The following is an 18,557-nucleotide window of genomic DNA, read 5'->3' on the forward strand; positions in this document are numbered from 1 at the left end:
GCTAATATTAATTATATATTAATATAATTGTTATTATATCATATAGCTAACAAAATAGATCAATTATTTCAGGCTTTGCCCTCCACATACTCTCTGTATCAGGTGCTCAAATTCACCGTGAGAGCCTAATGGCAGCTAAAAGCAGTCTGTAGCAGATACACTGTGGCTGTGCCCCAAACACAACTTCATTTATAAAAATAGGCCCTGAGCTAGATTTGGGCTGTGAGCTAGATCTGAAACTAAGGCCGCAGGGTACTGACATCTGCTTCAGAGTATTAGAATCACCTAGAATGTCTAATCTTTCAGCACCAGACCATCTCAAAGCATGCAAGGCTCCTAATGAGGCTCAGGGAAGTCTGATTCTGAGTATTCAAAGGTCAAAGGTCAGAAGGTCACCGGTCAGATTGGTTTGAGATTGAGGCCTTACAGAAGAACAGGGCACTCTAAGGTATCTGCATCTCAGTGCCTAAGTTGCAGAGAACATGGTACGGGGGCACTTTTCTTCCCATAGTCAGAGCTGCCACACAAAGGTCTTCAGGTACTAAGGAACAGTGCAGACGACAGGAGTCACTATGAAGGGACACTAGAGATCCAGGGAGCTGGAGGACATGTGTTCTTGCCAACTAGTCCTCGTTCAGAAAGGCGTAAACATAGGGTGGTTCAAACAATGCCCACCTAGCAGCCAGACCAACCTGGAAGGCAAGTGGCACTCATGGAATAGACACAGCTTCTCTGAACTCTAACTCCAGTGATAAGAGAAATATGGCATTTGAAACAGTCTTTCTAGGCTTTGATTCCACACTAATGTAACACTTATGATTTTAAAAGTTAGAGCATACAGGCTGGGCAGATGGCTTGGAGGTTGAATGTGCCTGCTACTCTAGCAGAGAACCTGAGTTTGCTTCCCAAGTTGGGTGGCTCCTAACTGCCTATGGCTCCAGCTCCAGGGGGACCTGGCACCTTCTTCTGTTTCCTGAGTGCACCTGCATTCACATATGTGCATATGCATGCACATGCAAGCAATTAAAAATTAAAACAAATCTCTAAAAGTTGTATAGTCTAGTAGTCTTTCTGACAGCTACAAATCTGGCACTTCTGAATATTTACTAAGAAAGTTTTGAGCCCACAGAGAAAGATTTGTTTGGTTCTATATATGCATTATTTGGAAACTGGTAACATGCAGTATGCTGTTTCATTTTGTTTGATTTGAGGCAGGGTCTCACATAGTACAGGCTGGCCTCTAACTCACTGTATAGCCTAGAGTGGCCTTGAACTCCTGACCCTCCTGCCCTACCTGTCAAGTAAATGCCACCAGTAGCAGCACTCTTTCTGAACAGGGCACTGCATTCACGGTCTGAGAGAAAAGGGCAACAGCACAGCAGCATGGCTCTCCCCAACACTCACCTCACTTGCAAGCTTGTTCACACTCTGAGCTCGCTTAAGAACCAAGTTGTCCTGGGCTGCAAGGGAGTGAAAATGCGCAGCGCCTTTCATCTTATGCAAGTCCTGCCTGTATTTGATCTGGAAGAAGCACACAAAGAGAATCTCGGGTTGTGGTTGCCACACTCCCCACGGGGCAGCTGCAACAATCTGGATTTAATACTAACATCACTGCCACAGAATTCTCTAAAGGCAGGAAAATTCCTCGGGATCCTTTCAAATCTCTTGTTACATTTAGAAACCACTCGGTTCTTTTTTTGTGTTACAGCTTTTCCTGGCCCTTTCCACACTTCTCACGCTTTTCACTCTAACACTGCCTGGAGCAAGTGAGAGAGGTTCTTCAGGCAACCATCACAAAGAGACATCCCAACCCCGTCCTGCCCTCAATTCCAACACCATTTCTGCTTTGTCTGCAGAGAAGACAGGAATAATGTCTTGCATTTCCCTTCTCAGGGCAAAGGTGGTGCTGCCCTGGGTGCCTGGGTCCTCACTAAACAGTAGCAGAGAGAAGGAGGAGGAGGAGGAGGAGGAGGAGGAGGAGGAGGAGGAGGAGGAGGAGGAGGAAGGGTAAAAGGATGAAGTGAATACTAGTTTCCAGTCAGAGACCAAGTCCAAGTTGGCATGTTAAGAACTACAGTAAGTACCACACTTTACTGAGTTTAATTATAGCCCATCTCTCAAGGACTGCCTGCTGCCTTACATTCTCCAAATAAAAGCTTCTTATCTCTCACTGGGTCCCACCCAATTTGATAATCACATGGCTTCTTTTGTTGCAGGACATTTGTATACTGTGCAAAGATGTATGTGTTGTGATTGGTCTAATAAAAAGCTGAAAGTCAATAGCTAGGCAGGAGGTATAGCTGGGACTTCCGGCAGAGACAGGAAGGAGGAGGAGATAATGGAGGCTTACAAGAGCTGACAAGAGACACGGAGAGGAAACAGGAGGTGCAAGATGGAAGAGAGGTAATGCCATGTGATAGAATGTAGATTGATATAAATGGGTTAAAGTTGTAAGAGGTAGTTAGGAACAAGACTAAGCTAAAGGCCAAGCTTTCAGAATTAAAAATACCATGTCATTATTTGGGAGCTGGCTGGTGGGATAGAGAAAGACTTGCTACATTCATTCAGTGAGCTTTTCCCCTAAGAGGACCAATTTCACTATGGGGTTTTGGGAAAGATTCTCTTCACACCTGCTTATCTGCCTGGACCAGCATTTGTACCTTTTCAAATGACAAATGACCAGTGTAGTTAGCCTAGCCCCATTTCATGTGAACAGATAAATGGACTCAAAGTCTATGAGCAGATCAAGAAGATGCCATGAGTTTGGACCTGGGGGCAGGCTAGCATTCTGCTTTTGCTTGGCCCTGAGAGGTGTCTGTACATGACTTTCAGTAAGCACAGCCCTCAGCATTTCCTTATCTCCACCTCCATGGCTCTGCCAGTACTTACGTCACTAGCAAGTTCATTGGCCTTCTTGGCGTTTTGATAAGCTGGGGTGATCATGGCTGGGAAGCTGCCCTTTCCCCTAGGTTCATCACACTCTTCTGAGTAAGCCTGGTGAGTCAATCAAAAGCTTTGGTTAGTAATGTGTCCTTCCTGGAATGTGCAGTGCTCAGCAGTGACAGCTCAAGAGACTGATCTCAGGAAAGATCCTCCACACGGGACATTGCAGCCCAGTGACTGCCAAAGAAGTACCACGTGGTAAAGAAGATACTAGATCCTGGAGCCAGGACCACTATATAATAAATACATAAAAATCTGTCATCTTCCTCATCATCATCAATCAGCACAAAATCAGATAAGCCAAGAGATTCTTCACCGCGGTGCTGTTATTTAATTCACATGTGGTTGTATCTGTTGGTCTCAAACATTACTTTGGGAAACTCAACAGCAGAAAGGTGCTTTGACACCTCCATACTGTGTTGTGTGACCAGAAATCACGTAGAATAAAACCTTTTGTATCTTTGTGAAGAGGAACCAATGTTGCCATCAGTCTCTGAAATGGGGTAAATTTGTTTTGAGAATGAGAATGATCACTCTCTTTCTAATTTTTCCTTTCCTTCCTATACACCACTCTCCAACTCCCATAAAGAAAAACCTTTCACAAAACCAGCATCTCATGAGTGAAAAGGATGTGGTACATCAAGTCAGCTGCACCTTCTCTTGGAAGTCACAGAATCTCCTTCAGCCCAGACCTACGCTGAGCAGAGTCAGCTTTTTCCTCTGAGCTGTCTGTCCAGGGCATGAAACTGTCTTAGGAATCCCTTGGGATCACAACACTCTCCCTGAGGTCTCCTCTGAAGCAAGAGCCTGCTGTCTAGAGCCTGCCTTCAAGACTCTGGCGCATACATTTCCTTAAGTGAAATACTTGGATCAAATCTAAGTAGCTAGGATTCTTTTTACCACAGAAATGAAAACTGGCTGAGCCTCCTTTTTGCTTTGAAGCCAGAGTGTTTTGGGTCAAATATAGTAAGTGAAAAAAGGTAAGTCTGGAGGAGGGACAGGGATCTAAGTTTGTTGTTTGGTTTTGGTGGCAGCCTCCATGGTTTTTGTTTTCTGCTTTCTAGTTTTGTGTCTTAGCTTTATTTTTTGTGTGTTTGTGTGTGTGTGTGTTTGTGTCTCTGTGTGTATATTTGTGTTTATATGTATGTGTGTGTGTTTAGTGTATGTGTTTGTGTGTATGTGTTTATGTGTATGTGTGTGTTTGTGTGTGTGTGTGTTTGTGTCTGTATATATGTCTGTGTTTGTGTGCATGTGTGTGTGTCTCTGTGCTTGTGTGTGTGTATGTGTGTTTGTGTCTTTGTGTGTATATTTGTGTTTATATGTATGTGTGTGTGTTTAGTGTATGTGTTTGTGTGTATGTGTTTATGTGTATGTGTGTGTTTGTGTCTGTATATATGTTTGTGTTTGTGTGCATGTGTGTGTGTCTCTGTGCTTGTGTGTGTGTGTGTGTTTGTGTCTCTGTGTGTATATTTGTGTTTATATGTATGGGTGTGTTTAATGTATGTGTATGTGTATGTGTTTGTGTGTATGTGTTTATGTGTATGTGTGTGTTTGTGTCTGTATATATGTCTGTGTTTGTGTGCATGTGTGTGTGTCTCTGTGTGTGTGTGTGTCTGTCTGTCTGTCTGTGTGTGTGTGAATCTTTTTGTAGGGTACTGACTTCTATTAGGGAATTGCTTGGTTATGAATAACAAATATATTGCACAGCATAGTCTTTTTCATGTGTCTAGCCAGTCATTAGCAGGAATGAGCTACATGGTATTTAAGGCACTACAGATATTATAGCTTATCTGCCTGCCTCTCGCTCCAACCTGCTCATGCCCTGAGAAGTCATGCTAAATCAAACAGAAGAATGCCATGCCACTTCGCCCACAATGCCACCCGACGACATCCACTTTGATTGTTGAGTTTGTCATCATCAGGACTGGAAATTCCAGTCCACATGCTCTACTGACCAGGAACCTTCTGGAACACTACAAATCACACTTCAGCTACAGCCAAACATAGTGTCTTGGCCCAAATGAAAATTGATTAATTTGAGCCTTCCTTCCTGCTCATTTACCAGAATGTTCTAAGCCAAACATAATTAGTAAAAAAAAAAAGGTCCATTTGGGGAGCTGGGGAAGAAGACAGTTCTAGGATTCTTAGTGATGGGCTTTGTGGCTTTCCAAATGTGTGTGGACACAAATGAAATGGCATGGGTGTCCTAACTAGGGGTGGATGAGATGGGAAAATACAGACTGGATATTTTTTGCCAGATATAGAAGCAAGGGGGTATTTTTGATTGTTTGTTTTGTTGTCTGTTTGTTTGCTGAGACAGGACCTCACTATGTACTCCAGACTAGACTGGAACTCACCAGGTCTTCCAGGGTCAAATTCCTGGCAATCCTCCTGCCTCACCCTCCCAAGTTATAGGATTACAAATGTAAACAAACATCACACTTAGCTCCTGCAAGGTGTTTCTTGCTTTTTAAAATAAAACTGATTCATAGAAATTTTTCTGAGTCTTCTAAAACATGGGATAAGTAAGAACATATTTCACTGAGTTTAAAACAACAAATGCCTGTAGTTTGCTTGTATGATTCAATTAAACTGTCTTTTAAACTCAAAACTAAGCATTTCTTGCTTAGGCAGACACTTCCACAAAAGGATCAAAAACCCATCTTCACATACATCCCATGTGCATATATGAGAGTCACATGGGCATATATGCCCACCCATGCTGACTTGGTTTCCAAGAAATCAGTTCTTTGTAGTTTTCTGATTTCTTTTCAGTATTTTTCTCCTGTGACTTTGAAAGAATAGTGCTTCCTTTATCTCATGATGACGTTCTAGTACCACATGACACACAGGGATGTGGAAGTGTCAATCACATTGAGTCTATTATCTGACCTTTCTGCTCCCTGACCTGATGGTGGTCCACTAGAAAAATAGGACTGGGGACAAGGCTTGAGATTTCTAGAATACACTGTTTTATCTAGCAACCTAGGTAAACTATTTACTTCCTAAGGAAGTAATTTCTGTTACTTAGTGAAATATTCAATATTTTTCAAGATACACATTTTGTGTGTGTGTGTGTGTGTGTGTGTGTGTGTGTGTGTGTGTGTGTGTTGAATGTGCATGTGTGCATGTGCAGGTATGCATGGGTTCTGAAGCCAAAGGATGATGTCTAGTATCCTGTTCTATCATGCCCCACCTTATTCCCTTAAGACAGGGTCTCTCATTGAAACTGGAGCTAGGCTGGCAGTCAGGAAGCCCCATGGATGCCCGTATCTCCACTGTGCACAGCACTGCAGTGATAGTTGCACGTGGTAATACCCAGCTTTTTCCTTTCTCCTTTTTTTGTTAATGTGGATGGTGGAGACTTGAACTGAAGTTCTCCTACTTACACAATAAGCACTCTTACCCACGAAGCTATCTCCCAAACTCCTCAAGACATACATTTTGATCCCTTTCAATGTTCATCCTGTGCTAACACAACCGATTTGATTCCTTGTAATTGTCCTTCAGTGAATCAATGAAAACATCGAATTATAGGCCAAGTCACCACACTGGCATAGGTTCTCTTTTCAAGGTGCTTGTAATTTGTTGTCTGTATATTGTTTGGACCTAAGTCCAAACCCTGATAATAATATCCTTGGCTGTCACAGCTGTAGGGAACAAAGAGAACTGACCTTGGAGAAGACAAGCCACTCCCAGAAGTACCTCATACCTGGCCATACTGGTCTACACATTCCTTTGCCATCTTGCCCTCAGCTCCTCCGACAGAACTAGCCAAGCCCTTCATTTCTTTTTGATATTGTTGATGGTACCTCACCTGTTTGGAGGGTAAGAAAAACTCAATGTTACAAGAGTGAACATACATGCTTTGTGAGCCTTCTGTCTCTGCGTGGGCCTAGGGAGTCCATCTCAGACATGAAATGGCAAGCCACTGTCACAGGGAAAATGGTTGACAGTGATGATGGAAAGGTCCTTCTTGGCTCTGGCAAGCATGCAAAAGCAGACAGGAAGTTGGACTTCCTGATCCAGGTTGAGATCCCACTTCCTCCTTAACATAGTGCATAGCCAAGGGCACTTACGTCACTTGCCAGCTCATTGGCTCTCTTGGCTATCTGATAAGCTGGTGTGATCATAGCAGGAAAACTGCCTTTCCCTCTCTGAGCTCCACCATCTTCTGTGTATGTCACCTGGACAATTCAAAAGAAAACGGTGAATGACCTGCTCATCACCATCTGAGGGCTGTCCTCTCAGAGTACCACAAGCCCCTGCCTACCACCTCGGGCAGTTCTTACTGCTTGGTGGGCCGAATTCATCTTATCTCATGAGGACACAGTGTGGAGTTCAGCACATACCTATGTTGTACCGGGTGGGGCCTGGGTGGGGCTGTGGGCCAGGGGCATATGTGTGTTCACATGAGGGTGGGTACACCCATGTTTGCAGGCTCCTTTGCATCTGAGTGTGCTTACGTAGAGAGTCCTGAAGTTGAGTTTAGTATATTCCTTGGATGCTCTCCACCTTATGTATTAAGGCAGCGTCTCTCACTCAACATGAAGCTCTCTCTAATTCTAGCTAGTCTAGCTAGCCAGCTTGTCCCAGAACCCCGGTCTCTGCCTTCCAAGCACTGGGATTACAGGCAGGGCAGTGCACTTGTCTGGATTTTGTAAGGGTTGTAGGAATCTGAACTCTGGTCCTAATGCTTGTGTGGCAGATGTTTTGTCTGCTGATGCATTTCCCCAGCCCTCCTACATCATTTCTTACATCACTTTGAAGCTGTCCCCCAGCTTTGACCCGTAGCAGCTCAGGGGTGTCTGCCACTGGAGTGAACGTGGAGATGCGCTCATCGTGGCCTCTCTTGTATTGTACCTGATAAGGAGAAGCTGAGTCAAAACCGTGGCCACACCTACTTCAAGCCTCTTCAAGCCCTTACAGCTCTCCAGAAGCTAAACCTTCAGACATGCTCAAAACAAATCAAGTCTATGCTCACAAACATTGTCTTTGCTGATGTACCAGGTGTTTCTAAGTGCTACTAAATAGTGATTTGTGTGACCATTTCAACAATTACATCCAGTGGAACTATTATTTACCACAAACAAGAAGTTGAGGGACAGAGAAGCTAAGTAATTTGACCAGAGCTACACAGCGAATGTTTGAGAGAACCAGGGTTCAAATCCTAAGTTTCTGTCTCTAAAGCCTGAGCCCTTAACCCATAAACTATGCCATTCTCCAGGTAGATGCACATCTGCAGAGGCCACAAAGGTTTCCTAGTGAGATCTGAGCTTGCTTTACCCAGCAGAGCTGCATTAGAGGTTTGACCACATGTGTGGTTACCAGGTGATTGGAAGGCTCTGCACTTGCCTGTGCTGCGGGGAGGTCTTTTGCTCCACCCCTTGGCATTCCTATAAAAGGCCTTTAGAAGATAAGGAGGAGACAGTGGCTATTGATCCAGTTCCTCCCAAGGCTATCCTGTGTTTCTATCTGTTTCTCTCCCCTCTATCTTTCTACCTAATATCTCTTATCCCTCTCTCCTCAAGAGTACCCTGGGAAAAAAGTGGGGGCAGGTTCTCCAACACACATCCACTCTAAGGAAAACCAGCAACCTGGAGAAACGTTTATTTTAGTCTTTGGGTGAGTTATATGGTCTCTGCATCCCTCCTCTTCCACATTTTGTAAATGTGGCCCAATTAAGATGCAGAAGACACACTATAAGGAAAACTTGGTTTTCCCCACAACCCTATAAAACATTCTTCTTGTTGTTTTCCTGAATAGCAGGGCTGGATGCATTCATGTCAGAAGTTAGCATCAAGGGTACACAGAGCCCAGGGCCTCTCACCTGGCTGGCCAGCTGGTTGGCTGTCTTAGCCCTTTGGTAGGCAGGCGTGATCATCGCTGGGAAACTCCCCTTACCTTGCTGCTGTTCGTAGTCTTCTGTATAGCCCTGCTGGAGAACCGCAGAGGTGTGAGAACCAGTCTGGTCCTGGATGAGAACTCACGACACTACAATGAAGTCAGTGCCACTGGACTCATTTCATACATGGGAAACACATCAATTTCTGGGATAAGTTTGAACATGGTCCTTGAATAACACCATCAAGACTGAGGACCCATATCCCCCTAAGTCAAAGGGGATCAGTGTTCAGATAATGTTGTGGGGAGCCTGGTACAACTCCCTCAGGTGCCCTTGTATCGTAACTCAGCCATTAATCCAAGTGACTTGGCTGGAATTCATCTCCAGGGAGAGCTCTACAGCACAGGAAGGAAGATATCTCATTTTCCCTGCTTACTTTCTGAGCAACCTGAGGGGTAACTTTTCTAATGAGAAATGGAACCTCAGCGCTTGTGTTTCTCATTCTTTCTGTTTTTCAAAGGAACAAATCACAAAAGCTAACAATAATTTCCCAAGTAGGGTCTTCCATGGGGAGAGTGTACAGAGCTGTATACAGAGGGAGCAAGGGCACCATCCTCAGTCAAGGGTAGCTCCGGCCCTCTCTACTCCAGCACTGTCCAAGCGTTCCCTCACAGTCCTGGAGGTGAGAAGTCTAGTGTGGGGCCTGGCTCCTTCTGGAGCAACAAGAAAAGAATTTGTCTCTTTCCTTTCTATCTTCCAGAGGCCCTGTTGTTCCTCATTTCTTGACCGGACATGGCTTTGACCTCTGCTTCTATCACTACAGTGTCTTTTCTCTGACTCTGGCCTCCCTGCCTCCTGGCTAGAGAGAACCTTGTGGGAAGCCCTCATGATCCAGGTTCTTCCTATCGAAAGATCCTAAACTTAATCACATCTGTACAGTGTCTTTGATGTGTGAGGAAACTGAGTGATGCAATTCACAGATTGGGACAAGGGAATCTTGGGGAGAGAGGCATTTTAGCTCGACTACCCCCTTCCTGGATTATGTCTTGAATACTTTTTCCCTGGCTTAGCATGTGAGGGTGGCATGGAGCCTTTAGAGAAGGAGTCTGGACCAGCCTTTGAAGGTCATATCTACTTCAGTTTCTAAACTGATTTCTCTGCCACGTCATTGCCATGATTGAGCTCCCCTGAACCCATGAGACAAAATTGAACACCCCTTTTGTTTCTGTCAGGAGTTTTTGACACAATGACATTAGTCAAGACAAGACAAGGGGAAGGTGTTCTGTCTACCACAATCTTAAAAAGAAAGGAATATGTGAAAGAATTGTTACCTACTAATTGTAAGTGGTTCATAAGCCCTTACCTCACCGAGAGACTGAGCTTCAACCATCCTTACGATCTGAGGGTCTGGCAGAGCTCCTGGACACCAAGTGTTCCCTTCTCCATACCCTGGCCAATAGTCTCTCTATAAAGAAAACAGGCACACACATCCAGATACATTCCCTGCATGCTTGGCTGTCCACCCCACACTCCTCCCAGCCCACCCCACACTGCCCCTAGTCTGCCCACACTTTCCCAGCCCAATCCAAAACTCCCCCAGTCCACCCGACACTTCCCCAGCAATCCTTCACTATCAACACAATCTAACAGCAAGTTGCTCCTACATGCAGGGTCTCAGCCAACCAAACTGCCCATGTTTTTCAAACTAGAAAACAACCTGATACCTTGGATAACTGAATTCCCTGAGATCTTCTGTTACAGAAACCTCCCAAATGCAATAAAATATTTCTTTGCCCCTGAGTGCCATAAGCCTGGGCAGGGAGAAGTCCCCATTGGCAGGAGGTCTGAGGTAAGTCAGCTTTACCCAGCAAAATTTTAAAAACCTACTACTTATTTTGTATCTGAAGATTGCCAATGGGAAAAGCAAAGGAAAAAGAAAAAATAGATTTTTCTTTTAAAATATTTGCTATAAAACTTCAGGAATAAAACTAAGGAAATAACTAGCAACTAAAAGACATTTGTGTGCTTACATATACTTTAGGGAAAATAAAGTATTCTGAAGTAACCTGTATGAGAGAGCAATTGACAACCTTAGTGAAGATCAAAAGGCATGCACGCTGGGACATCACAACCTCGTTTTCATTGTCTGTTCTGGGAAACACCTGCTGTATCCAAGAGATTGTGGGAAAGAGTAGCTGTTGCAACTTTATCATTTATAAGAGCAGACAGCCCTGTCTACCCTACCAGGTTGCACCCTACAACCGCTCTCAGTGGAGTATCCTTAGCACACATCCACACAGCTGCAAAGGATGCTGACGTGGAGACAGCTCTATAAATAGTATCTGTGGGCTGGAAAGACAGCTGGAAAGTAATAATAATTGCTTAATAAAAAAATACATTGGCATATAATTGTCAATGAAAATTATAATTGCCGCCATTCCTGTACCTAAGGCTGTTTCTGACATCTTTGCATTTGTCTATTCTTTAATCTTCACAATTGCCCTGTGAGTTAACAAGTTTTTTTTACGTTTACTTTATAGGTGATAAAAATGTTTTCTGATATGATTTGAGGCCCTTTGTCCACAGGAGGGAACTTAGGACACACATGGATCTGTGTGACCTAATCAAGATACCAGGGTCAGAGAGGTCATTGGCACTAGAGGTATCCTACTACTGTTCTGAGTATTGATGATGATATATCCACAGATTAACGATGTTCTCAGCCCTTGTCAGACACAGTGGTTAAGGCACAGACCCATAACAGCTCAAAGTTCCAAGAATAAATGCCCTAAATGCATCTCTATCACCCCCTCCAAGGCTCAAGGAAAATCACAGGATAGGAGGAAGAAAGAACATAAGAACTGAAGGATGAGGAAATGGGCCACCATACAAAAGTCTCTTAAAACCTGGTGTGGTGGTGCATGCCTTTAATCCCAACACTTGGGAGGGCGGAGGCAGGTGGCTCTCTGTGAGTTCCAGGCCAGCCTGGTCTCTAAAGCTAGTTCCAGGACAGTCAGGGCTATAGAGAGAAACCACATCTCAAAAAAAGGGGCATCTCTTGGACCTAGCACTCAGGACTCACTGCAGCTGGTGTCATCTGTACAAGACTGGTCCCAGCAACATCACACCATAGATGGGAGGAGCTCATGACCTCACATCCTTCCCTGAGGGACTATTGGCCATTAATGGTCGTTGGGTGAGAAAGTGTCATTTTTCTCCAATGGTGTAGCTACTGATTAGTGGTCCACATTCCAGTAAATAACCTCCCATCCATGCTCATGCCAGTAATCTCAATTAAACTCTGTGAGTGAGTGAGTGTATCTCTCTCTCTCTCTCTCTCTCTCTCTCTCTCTCTCTCTCTCTCTCACACACACACACACACACACACACACACACACACAAAACCATGAAAGTAGGAGGGTGACTTGAAGGCTTTAGTGGGTGAGATAATAGAGGCATAATAATGACTAAAATTCATTATATATATATATATATATATATATATATATGTGTGTGTGTGTGTGTGTGTGTGTGTGTGTGTGTGTGTGTATAATAATAATAATTTGAAAATAAAAATTAAATTAAGAAAAAAAGTGGCTAAATAATTCAGGTCAGATCCTTCAGTAAGGTAGTAGGTGTGCCTAACTTAAGTAATAGAAGTTTGAGATGGATAGAACATTGATAGACACAGACAGGGGACAGCTGTAAACAGATCTCAGACAGATATAAGTACACAGGAAAGTCTAGAAGGATACCTGCAGGATTAGTAAGGTGGGCACGTGAACTGAGTGGTCTGGGATGGAGATGGGAATTTAAGGGTTAGTGCTATGCGTATCAGAGTCTTTTACATTGAGAAGAATGCAAAAACTGTGCATGTACACAAAACAAATAGCCCAAGGATATTTTAAGGAGCAGGTCATCAATAAACAGGCCATGAGAAGAATAAGTCAGGGACATCCATGAAACCGTGTGACTGATGTGGCACACTGGAATGGGGACAAGAAGAGGGGAAGGCATTTTGGGAGGCCCTCACAGGGCCAGGCAGGAGCGACTGAATCAGAGGGGGACAGGGGAACAGAGAGGAAGGACTGGGGCCAGGTGAAGTGTCACAGGAAGAAGAGCAACACTGGACACAAGCTGGGGCCACTCTTCTGGCGACAGAGCCCTGTGGTTGGAGGAGAGAACATGACAAATCTGAGCCGGGCAGATACAGCTGGGATGCTGTCAGGAAGGACTAGTGGAGGTCTCTGGCGACAGGTGGGGTGACATGGTGGATAAAGAAAAGCGGGTGGTTTCCTTAGAAGTGGTAGCAATAGCGATCTCTTGCATCCTCCTCTCTCCTTCCAAACCACTCACCTCACCCATCAATGGCTGCCTGCTGGGTGTGCCTGCTCCATCCTTGGGCTTCATGTCCCAGTGGAAAACGGATGTAAACTGCTCACCATCTTCTTGGCCATTGACCTGTGTACAGTGAAAGCATTATCAGTGACATTTCCATCAGAGGAGGGAAAGAAGCCATGCCTAGCTGAATCGGGACACTTCTGAGTCTCAGCCGTGAGGCATCTTAGCGGTAACACAGAGCTCGCCATGTCAATGTCCCACAGTGGCTTCAATGTGCCACCAGCCAGGTGACACATATTGAACTCCTGCCATGTGGAAAGCTCTCTTGAGTGGTGTGACTCAAAAGCTAGAGGTGGCTCAGCCAGTGAAGGTACTCGCCATGAAGCCTGACAGCCTGAGCTCAGTCCCCAACACTCACACGGCCAAAGGGGAGAACTGGTTCCCATGAGCTGTCTTCTGCCCTCCACATGTGCAGCCAGGCACAAATGCACTCTCTCTCTTTCACACACACACACACACACACACACACACACACACACACACACACACACACACACAAACGTAAATAAGTGGATATGTAATTTTTTTAAAGGTAAATTCTCCACAAACTTAGCACAGGGGAGAGTTTTCCAACTCGACTTCCTTCCCATTAATGTGTCAGTCACCGTCCATCAGGCTAGATAAAACACTGGCTCACTGATGTCATGGAGATTGTCTACCTTTTGCGTTTCCATGAAAGTTTATCCCTTTTCTATTCTGAAAGGATAATACTCTTTCAGTTGCTTTTTGTGCATAGTGTTAGGATGGGAGTCTAATTAATCTTTCCCCATAAAAATATCTACTATTAGCATTCTTCAGCCATTTAGCTGTAATTGAGTGTACAAACACCAATCTCTCCAACATGTGACCAAAAAAGCATTCTTTCGACATTGAACTGCAGTGATTAATTTTTTATTTTTTGTAATTCAAGTGATCACAAATGGGCAATTCATTGACGGACTTTGTATTCTCATCTACCGGTCTGTCTCACTGGTCTGTCTCTCTGGTCTGTCTCCCTGGTCTGTCTCCCTGGTCCATCTCCCTGGTCTGTCTCCCTAGTCTGTCTCCCTGGTCTGTCTCCCTGGTCCGTCTCGCTGGTCTGTCTCCCTAGTCTGTCTCCCTGGTCCGTCTCCCTGGTCTGTCTCCCTGGTCTGTCTCCCTGGTCTGTCTCCCTGGTCTGTCTCCCTGGTCTGTCTCACTGGTCTGTCTCACTGGTCCGTCTCACTGGTCCGTCTCACTGGTCCGTCTCACTGGTCTGTCTCCCTAGTCTGTCTCCCTGGTCTGTTTCACTGGTCTGTCTCACTGGTCAGTCTCCCTGGTCCGTCTCCCTGGTCTGTCTCCCTGGTCTGTCTCCCTGGTCTGTCTCACTGGTCTGTCTCACTGATCTGTCTCAGTGATCTGTCTCACTGGTCCGTCTCAGTGGTCTGTCTCACTGGTCTGTCTCCCTGGTCCGTCTCCCTGGTCTGTCTCCCTGGTCTGTCTCCCTGGTCTGTCTCCCTGGTCTGTCTCCCTGGTCTGTCTCACTGGTCTGTCTCACTGATCTGTCTCCCTGGTCTGTCTCCCTAGTCTGTCTCAGTGATCTGTCTCAGTGGTCTGTCTCCCTGGTCCATCTCCCTGGTCTGTCTCACTGGTCTGTCTCACTGATCTGTCTCAGTGGTCTGTCTCCCTGGTCTGTCTCACAGGTCTGTCTCACTGGTCTGTCTCAGTGATCTGTCTCAGTGGTCTGTCTCCCTGGTCTGTCTCCCTGGTCTGTCTCCCTGGTCTGTCTCCCTGGTCTGTCTCCCTGGTCTGTCTCCCTGGTCTGTCTCCCTGGTCCGTCTCCCTGGTCTGTCTCCCTGGTCCGTCTCCCTGGTCCGTCTCCCTGGTCCGTCTCCCTGGTCTGTCTCACTGGTCTGTCTCACTGGTCTGTCTCAGTGATCTGTCTCAGTGGTCTGTCTCCCTGGTCTGTCTCCCTGGTCTATCTCCCTGGTCTGTCTCCCTGGTCTGTCTCCCTGGTCTGTCTCCCTGGTCTGTCTCCCTGGTCTGTCTCCCTGGTCTGTCTCCCTGGTCTGTCTCCCTGGTCTGTCTCCCTGGTCTGTCTCCCTGGTCCGTCTCACTGGTCTGTCTCCCTGGTCTGTCTCAGTGATCTGTCTCAGTGGACTGTCTCAGTGGTCTGTCTCAGTGGTCTGTCTCCCTGGTCTATCTCCCTAGTCTGTCTCCCTGGTCTGTCTCACTGGTCTGTCTCACTGGTCTGTCTCACTGGTCTGTCTCAGTGGTCTGTCTCAGTGGTCTGTCTCACTGGTCTGTCTCACTGGTCTGTCTCACTGGTCTGTCTCAGTGATCTGTCTCAGTGGTCTGTCTCCCTGGTCTGTCTCCCTGGTCTGTCTCCCTGGTCTGTCTCCCTGGTCTGTCTCCCTGGTCTGTCTCCCTGGTCTGTCTCACTGGTCTGTCTCACTGGTCTGTCTCCCTGGTCTGTCTCCCTGGTCTGTCTCCCTGGTCTGTCTCCCTGGTCTGTCTCCCTGGTCTGTCTCCCTGGTCTGTCTCCCTGGTCTGTCTCCCTGGTCTGTCTCCCTGGTCTGTCTCCCTGGTCTGTCTCCCTGGTCTGTCTCCCTGGTCTGTCTCCCTGGTCTGTCTCACTGGTCTGTCTCACTGGTCTGTCTCACTGGTCTGTCTCAGTGATCTGTCTCAGTGGTCTGTCTCCCTGGTCTGTCTCCCTGGTCTATCTCCCTAGTCTGTCTCCCTGGTCTGTCTCACTGGTCTGTCTCACTGGTCTGTCTCAGTGGTCTGTCTCACTGGTCTGTCTCACTGGTCTGTCTCACTTTTCTGTCTCCCTGCTCTGTCTCACTGGTCTGTCTCATTTGTCTATCTTTATGTCAGTCCACTAAGTGACTAGGTATTGCTTTCACAGTACATCTTGAGAACTGGTAAACTAAGTCCTTCTATTGTATTCCTCAAGATTTCCTAGCTGTCCCGGAGTCTTCATATTTTCACACCAGTATTATAGGCAGTCAGCAGTATCTACACATCACACCATGACTCTGACTGTGATGGCAAAGACATAGGTGTACAAATGTCATGCCCATATTCCAATCAATTTGGAGAACACTGACAGGTCAGTACCTTCATGATTTGGGGAAAAGCAAAGGTTTCTTAAAGAGAGCTGTGGAAGGACTCACCATAAGAGAAAAATCAACAAGTTCTTAGATCCAAAGCCAAGATATCACAATTTGTTGGATCAAAGATGGGGCCCCAAAACTTCAGTTTTTACAAGCTGAAGTTTAAATCCTTAATTTTACAGACAATGGAGAAACAAGGACAGAGAGAAAAACCTAGGACTTCCAGTTTCCTGAAAAGGGCACTTTGTGTCTACTTCCCAAGCCTGCTGCTGCGTAATGTTAGCTACAGACTGGCAGGTGGCTGTCAGTACATGACTGAAATGACTTTGCACACGTCCCTACTGGACTTGAAGAGACTGTCATGAGCAGTTCAGAGACTCAAGGCTTCTGATACATAGGCCCAGCTAAGTCTTTGTCTTGGGGAACTCCTTGAGCATGGCAGGATGTTGCACAGCAGCCTTAGTTCGTACCCACCAAATACAATAATTCCTCCCTCCCAACTGTGATAGTGACAAATATCCCCATTCAGCAAATGTTGTCCTACAAGGGTAAAACTACCCTGCTACAGAACCATGACTTAAGGAATAAGCAACATGTCACCAAAACAAGAGGCTCTATCCCACCTTCAGAAAGCTGCCTTGCCGCCCTTGCCCAGCACTGTAAGCCCTGAGTGAAAGTCACAGTCACACCAAAGAGTAAGAGAGGGGACAGCCAAAGGCTGGAAATGCCACTGGGGATCCTGAGCAGGAAGTTCCTTCTCTGAACAACAATGAGATGCAAGGGAGCATTTCTAGAAATCCCATCCACTCTCAGAAAACAAGAAGTTCTGGCTTAATAAATATTTATTTTTCCAAGTGACATTTGTGAAGCAGAAAATCATAGACCTATGACAAATGCCAGCTTAAAGTCTTTACCCAAATTCACCATCACTGGCGCTTGCCTTTCTTTTGAATATTTTAGCACATGAACAATGCATTTATTTCTTTTTGAATTGGCCATGTCTCTCAGAGAGATGGCCAGGTAGTGTTGAAAATTCATTCATCACACACTCTACGGTAGTTCAAAGATTTGAGGTCTAGAAAGGACATGATTGTTCATTTCAATTTTTCCTAATTAAGAAATAGGAGACAGTGGTGCCAATAATAAATTGTTTATATACACACATACTATACACACCATGCATACATGTATACTTATACACATGTACATACCATATTCAACTGTACATGTGCACACACATGTATATCCACGAACAAAAATGCATGGTGTAGTATTCCAATGTACAAACATATATGCATATAAATATACTTGTACACAGACATGCCCACACATGCATATATGCACACCACATACATATATATACATATGTGAATATATACATACCACAAAGATATAATACACATGAACATATGCATATATACAGCAGTGCATGTATCATAGATCTGTGTATACACGCATGCCTAGTCACACTTGCTAGTACCCATACACACTGACCATGTGCAAACATATGAACACGTACACATTGTCACATAGTCATAGATGTGAACAAATAAACATACTCAGGCATCCCGGGAAACTGACCTTCCTGCCTGTGGTCTAAAAGAGAATGATGGATTACCCCGGCACCCTGCCAGATTAGGTCGGTCATACACAGTTAAAAGGGAGTGAGTCCACAGCCACCCAAGGAAAGGTAAACACCATGTGCCGTGTTGTGTAACTATAAGGTAGCCCTGCCAGGCATGAGGGAGGCTAGGAAATGGTGGAGAGTAGGAAACGCACCAATAGCCGTCTCCTGTACCTAACTGCAGAAACATCTGGATACGTGAAGCTTTAATTTTTCTAGCCTTTGCAGTTTGCTGCCTTCCGGGTATGTACACAAGTGTGCCAGTTATACAGACTCTGCAGCCAGCCAGATCCAGATTTGTACACAGATGGCAGTGTACAGGTTGCATAATGTCTCTGAGCCTCAGGTTCCTCTCAGGAGAACGGGACAAGAATAGAACCTGCTCCACTGGGTTGTAATGTGTGTGGAGTGGTGTAAGCAGCCTCCGTCCGGGTCAGGGCCACGTGCTTGTTACACACACATAGTGCAGAGTGCTTAGGGAGGGAGATCTGCTCACAGCAGCTGCAGAGATGCATGCAAGGACAGCTAACACACTTCCTTAAGTCCAGTCCAGTAGGTACCAGAGTCAGCCCAAACAGGGGTGGCACCAGGGAGGGAGTCTCGAGTGAAGAGAGATTACTAGAGAGTCCTCCACCTGCTGGGTAATTCCTAATTTTAGAAATCGGCCTAA

The 18,557-nt window shown here is 45.5% G+C and overlaps 1 protein-coding gene across 3 annotated transcripts in view; it reads right to left on the minus strand.

Annotated features, from left to right (window-relative positions):
* The window catches only part of LOC118587085 (nebulin related anchoring protein), a 75,532-nt gene that overhangs the window by 55,362 nt on the left and 1,613 nt on the right, over positions 1–18,557 (minus strand). For all 3 annotated transcript variants that reach the window (XM_036192729.1, XM_036192738.1, XM_036192720.1), the window contains exons 4-11: positions 13,145–13,249; positions 10,152–10,253; positions 8,774–8,878; positions 7,702–7,806; positions 7,023–7,130; positions 6,656–6,760; positions 2,890–2,994; positions 1,405–1,521 (exon numbers count right to left, since the gene is read on the minus strand). In XM_036192729.1, the coding sequence (XP_036048622.1) occupies positions 1,405–1,521; positions 2,890–2,994; positions 6,656–6,760; positions 7,023–7,130; positions 7,702–7,806; positions 8,774–8,878; positions 10,152–10,253; positions 13,145–13,249 (852 nt within the window). The remainder of the gene's footprint in view (positions 1–1,404; positions 1,522–2,889; positions 2,995–6,655; positions 6,761–7,022; positions 7,131–7,701; positions 7,807–8,773; positions 8,879–10,151; positions 10,254–13,144; positions 13,250–18,557) is intronic.

This window comes from Onychomys torridus, chromosome 1, assembly GCF_903995425.1.
Source record: "Onychomys torridus chromosome 1, mOncTor1.1, whole genome shotgun sequence".
In the NCBI taxonomy this organism is placed as follows: Eukaryota; Metazoa; Chordata; class Mammalia; order Rodentia; family Cricetidae; genus Onychomys; species Onychomys torridus.